Genomic DNA, 6000 nt, shown 5'->3' with positions numbered 1-6000 from the left:
GTAATTGTCTCTCGTTTTCAACTCAACCACCTACCAGGATTATCTCTGCCATGTCAGTAAACGTTGTTGTTGTTGTTGTTGTTGTTGTTGTTGTTGTTGCTGTTAAGACAGGGGTTCTTTGTGTAGCCTTGGCTGTCCTGGACTCACTCTATAGACCGGGATGGTCTTGAACTCACAGAGATTTGCCTGCCTCTTCCTCCCCAGTAACCATGTTTAATCTTTGATTGATACATATTTTTTTCACAAAATGTGTATTATAAATGTGAATAATCTTTGAGTGGATCTTTGAGTTATTTCCAGTCATTTCAAATATTTATCTACATAGTATCTATTCTAAATATCACAATTTTCAATAACCATTCTTGTATGTACATATTATACAGACATATATATGTAGCATATGTGTCTTTGGATGTGAAGAATAAGTGATAACTGTCTCTCAAGTTTGTATTTGTTGCTCTTTCTGTTACTGGGCAGATATTCCTGGGATATTCCTTTCTTTCCTCTCTTCTTCCTTCTATTCTTCTTTCTTCCTTCCTTCTTTTCTTCTTTCTTTCTTTTCTGTGCTGGATAGTTTTATATCAACTCGACACAAGCCATAGTCATCTGAAAGGAAAGAATCTTGATGGAGGAAATGCTTACACAAGATTTGGAAACCTGTGGAGCTGTTTCTTGGTGATTTATATGGGAGAGCCCAGCCCATTGTGGGTGGTGTCACCCTGGTCTGATGGCCCTGAGTTCTATAAACCATAAAGAGCAGGCCAATAAGCAAAACTTCTTGAGGCCTTTGCATCCACTTTTGGCTCCATATTCTTGCCTTGTTTGAGTTTCTGTCCTGATTCCTTTCCATGGCCAACAGTAATGAGGATGTGTAAGACAAATAAACCCTTTCTTCCCCCCACCAAGTTGCTTTGGCCATGGTGCCTAATCACAGCAATAGTAACTCTAAGGCACTTTATATCTGTCTGTCTTGTAGACATGTGAAGATCAGAGGCCAACCAGTGGGTGTCAGTCCACTCCTTTTATAATGTGAGTTCTGAGAGACTCACTTCATCAGGATTGAGAGAGCAATTGTCTTTACCCATAGAACCATCTTGTCAGCCCTTGTAATATTCCTATTTTTTTCATGTTGATTATAAAATGTCTTTTTGTACAATGTTCTGGAAACTTCTACCATGTCTCTTTCTCTGCCTTTGGAATTTCTTTACCTGTACTTGGCTGTAAATTGTTTTTAAAACCAGGAGAGAAAGGACACCTCCTCTCTCAAGCATCTCACTATAGGTGGAGTGTCTTCTTCAGCACTGTATGGACCTCCCTATTCCTCAAGCAGTAGATGATTGGGCTGCACATGGGCGTGGCCACTGTGTAGATGACTGACAGCACCTTGTTGAGGTCTGTGGATTTGATATGGCTGGGCCTGGAATACATAAAGAGGACCACAGAATAGAAAATTCCCATTACGAGAAGGTGGGAGGCACATGTGGAGAGAGCTTTGTGGCTCGCAGCAGCCGAAGGCATTCGGATCAGAACCTTACCGATGGCCATATAAGAGGCCATAGCAACGAGCAATGACCCACAGAAGATGACAATGGCTAGGATAAAGTCAATCAGTTCTGTGAGGGCCACATGGGTGCAGGACAGGTTGAGCAGTGGCGAGACATCACAGAAGAAGTGGTTGAGGACATTGGGCCCACAGTAGGACAGGCTTGCTATGCATGTGGTCTTGACCACAGAGACCAACAGTCCACCCACCCAGGAGGACAAGGCCAAACCCCAACAGACCTGTGGCCTCATGAGCAGTGGGTAATGCAGTGGATGACAGATGGCCAAATAGCGGTCGTAGGCCATGGAGGCCAGGAGGGTGCACTTAGTACCGATGAGAGAGATGAATAAAAACAATTGAGCCATGCAGGATGAGAAAGGCACATGGCAAGGGCTGGACCTCAAGCCCATAAGCAGGCTGGGCATGGTGACTGACACATAGCACATCTCCAGGCAGCTGAGGTTGCCCAGGAAGAAGTACATGGGTTTGTGGAGCAACTCACGGTGGCTGCCAATGACGTAGATAACTAGCATGTTCTCTAAGAGTATCAGCAGGTAGAGGATCAGAAAGATAACAAACAGACCGTCCTTCATGTCTTCCCTGGCAGACAAACCCAACAGGATAAAATCCTGGTCATTGGACCCGTTGGCCAGATGCAGAAATCTCTCCATCTAAGTGAAGAAAGAAATAGGTTTATAAAGACCCTGGTCTGACTAGCCCAAGGGACATGTCCCATGAAAGTCTTCATCTACCAGGAAAGTGGGATAGATGTGAGGACATCCTTTTGGGACTCTAGGTGAGAGAAGTATAGGAGAATGGGGAAATAGAAGGATCCAGAGGGTCCTAGAAACCTACAAATAGAACATTACGATGGGCAGATCTGGGCCAAGGGGTATCTGCACAAACTATGGCACCAACCAAGGACAATACATGCAATAAACATTGAACCCTTACCCAGATCTAGTCAAGGGACAGGTCATTCTCCACAGTTGAGTGGAGAGTGGGGTCTGACTTTCACACAAACTCTGGCGCCCCATATTTGACCACGTCCCCTGGATGGGGAGGCCTGGTGGCTCTCAGAAGAAGGATAGCAGGCTACCAAGAAGAGACTTGATACCCTATGATCATATACAGGAGGAGGAGGTCCTCCTCAGTCAGAGACATAGGGGAGGGGAGTAAGGGGAAAGTGGGAGGGAAGGAGGAATGGGAGGATAGAAGGGATGGGATAACAATTGAGATGTAATATGAATGAATTAATAAATAAATAAAATTTTTAAACGACCCTGGTCTGTTCCAAAGTATAAAGGCATCTATGGGTAAACCTTCGTGGAGATAAATCAACTCAGCAGGGGGTAGACCTGTGTCAGGCAAAGCAACGAAGAGGAAAAAACTGCAAAACCAGAAATGGAAAATTGACACACATGGGAACTTACTGAGTCTAAAATTTTAAGAAAGATAGCTAACGTTTGTGAGCCTCAGATATGTTATGTTATTTGGCAAAACAGAGCTGAGGGCCTGGAAGATTACTCAACAGTTAAGAGCACTAACTGCTCTTGCAGAAGACCTGGGTCTGACTCCAGGCAACTACATGGTAGCTCACAGCCTTCTGTTCCTCCAGTTCCAGGCGACCCAATACCTTCTTCTGACCTCTCAGGGCACCAGGCATGCACATGCAGGCAATATACACATAATATAAAATAAATAAATCTAAAGGGAATTAAACAGAATGAAATCCATCCTCACAAAGCCCTTAGGCCATGTGAATGAATGTTTAGGTTTTTGTTTTGTTTTGTTTGTTGTTTTCTGTGGGGGGTTGTTTGGTTTGAGGTTTTTTGGGGGGGTTGGTTTTTTGGTTTTTGTTTTTTTGGATTTTTTTGCACTGCTGAGAATTGAACACAGGGCTTTGCTCATCTTAGATAAAGGCTGTACTACTGAGTCACGTCTCAGCCCCTTCATGATATTTAAATATAGTAATAGATGGGGTTGTGTTTTATAAAGCAAGAAATATTTTATTGCTTTTAATAACCATAAATTATCATTTCTGGGCATATTTCTGTCTGCAAAACACTCCCAATGTGTCAGAAGTTGTGTGCTCTATTTTATTTTATTTTATTTTATTTTATTTTATTTTATTTTATTTTATTTTTGGTTTTTCAAGACAGGGTTTCTCTGTGTAGCCTTGACTGTCCTGGACTCACTTTGTAGACCAGGCTGGCCTCGAACTCACAGCGATCCACCTGCCTCTGCCTCCCAAGTGCTGGGATTAAAGGTGTGCGCCACCACCGCCCGACCTGTGCGCTCTATTTTAAATAAGAGTTATGACAATTTTTCCTAAGTATAGCTCTCTTAACTGGAATAATTTCTAAGAGAGATTTGTCGTGTGTGTGTGTGTGTGTGTGTGTGTGTGTGTGTGTGTGTGTGTATCACATCCCAGTAGAAATGTCCCCTCCATCCTCTCCTACTAGTCCCTCCCTCTCCCTTCCCCTCACCTCCTCTCACCCTTCCCCCTCTCCTTTTCTTCCCAGAGAAGGGTAGACCTCCCATGAGTATCAACCCGCCCTGGCGTATCAAGTAGGACTGGGCACATATTATTTAAAGATATATCAGTATAATACCCACTCTGTGAGGGCCATATGGATGAAGGTCAGGGCAGAAGAAGCATTTAGATTTATTTATTTTATGTGAATGTCATATGTATGTGTATCATGTGCATGCCAGGTGCCCACAGAGCTCAGTGTAATACATTGGATAACCTGAAACTGGATCTCGGGGTGGTTCCGCATTACCCTGCAGGTGCTGAAAGTCCAGTCTGGGTTCTGTGCAAAAGCAACAAAGGCTCTTAAGCACTAAGCCATCTCTCCAGCCCTTCACCTTTATTAAAACAACACGATAACTGAGACTCATACAGCTTGGGTAAAGGAAATCCTTTCAGATTAGCCATGGGTGATGGGGGCAATGGGAGAAAGAGTGTGTTTCTATCTCTCATGTGCATCACATATGTGCATCTGTGTGCATGTGCATACATAGGCGAGTATGTCTATGTGTCTATGCACGCAGATGTGTGTACATGTGCATGTGTGTTTCAAATGCACATATGTGTGCATATGCACATGTGAGTATACACGAGGAAGCCAAGGTGAAACACCAAGATCTTCCTTTTCCACTCTCCGCCTTCTTGCCTTGAGACAGGGCTTCTCTCTGAACTGTAAACTCACGGCTTCAGTTAGGCTGGGCAGTGAGCTCTGAGGATCTACCTGTCTCTGCTTTTCCATGCTAGAATTATAGGCACCTGCAGCCACACCCAGCTTTTTATGTGGGTGCCACATAGCCAAACTTGGGTCCTCATCCTTGCTTAGCAAGCACTCGTAACCAGTGAGCTCTCTCCTCCATGCCCAGCAGCAGCCTTTGGAAAGGAAAGAAATGAGGCATATTGAACATAATTTAAGGTCTACAGAGATTTCTAAACATAAGCATCAGGTCTGTTTTACTACTTTAGATGTATAGGCATTGATCCAGTCACGATGTGACTGCCCTGGAGCTCATGAACAGTAAGTAGTGCATTCAAAGGAGTGGTGACGGGTCCTATCCTGTGCTACTAAAAACACAGGATTCAGTGTCAAGCGTGGAGAGTACAGTGTTTGTGCCTGTTCACTAGCAAATATCGAGAATATATTCTGTAATGAGTGCCTGAAGTAAAACAGTGGGGGGGAAAATGAGTGTTTACAGCCCTTTTGACATTTTTATATTTGAGGTAGTAAGAGATAAAAATGGTAAAAATAAAGAGAGAGAGAGAGAGAGAGAGAGAGAGAGAGAGAGATGACTCAAAATAGAAGGTCTAATGTAAAAATGAGAGAGTAAGTGCTAGGGAAATGTCTGTAATTGACATTTCTGTCTCACAGGCATGAGGACCTGAGTTTGGATTGCTGGCACACAGCTGTAACTGTAGCACTGGCCATTGGGGAGGAAATAGGTGGATCCTTGGAGTTCGCTGGCCAGATAGCTTAGCCAAACTGGTATCGGGCAAGCCAGAGAAAGACCCTGTCTCCAAAACTACAGTGCAGAAAGACTTAGGAAGTCACCCAATATTAAATCCACATGCGAGCAAACACACACACACACACACACACACACACACACACACACACACACAGGCACTGAGAGGATTTCAGAGGGTGGATGTTAATGCTAAAGCAATAGTGGAGGCCAAGGATGTAGATAGTTGTCTAGGCTTGGAGGAGGCTATTTAGGAATTGGAGAACAATTCATTAGGCAGGAAAGTAATATTTTGATTTATTCTTGAATTAGGGTAAAGAAAGGGGAAAAAAACCACAGGTGAATTTTGAAATGGTGGTAATGCACTCCACATGGATCAGAAAAGTCTGTGTCTGGATAATTAGTTATCCACAACAACAGAATAAAGAAAAAGCTCGCTCTTTCTCGTCCTCTCCCTCTCTCTC

At 43.6% G+C, this 6000-nt stretch overlaps 1 protein-coding gene across 1 annotated transcript; it reads right to left on the bottom strand.

The window, feature by feature from the left end:
• Positions 1-1216: 1216 nt before the first annotated feature.
• LOC311591224 (olfactory receptor 6Z7-like) lies at positions 1217-2214 on the bottom strand (the record flags this gene model as incomplete). The annotated part of the gene is made up of 1 exon (XM_084770638.1): positions 1217-2214. One exon carries the CDS (start codon positions 2212-2214, stop codon positions 1276-1278), a length of 939 nt encoding a protein of 312 aa, XP_084626764.1. The 3' UTR covers positions 1217-1275.
• Between the last annotated feature and the right edge of the window lie 3786 nt (positions 2215-6000).

This window comes from Acomys minous (assembly GCF_964271855.1).
Source record: "Acomys minous genome assembly, chromosome: 20".
In the NCBI taxonomy this organism is placed as follows: domain Eukaryota; kingdom Metazoa; phylum Chordata; class Mammalia; order Rodentia; family Muridae; genus Acomys; species Acomys minous.
This window is presented reverse-complemented; position numbering and strand designations above follow the sequence as displayed.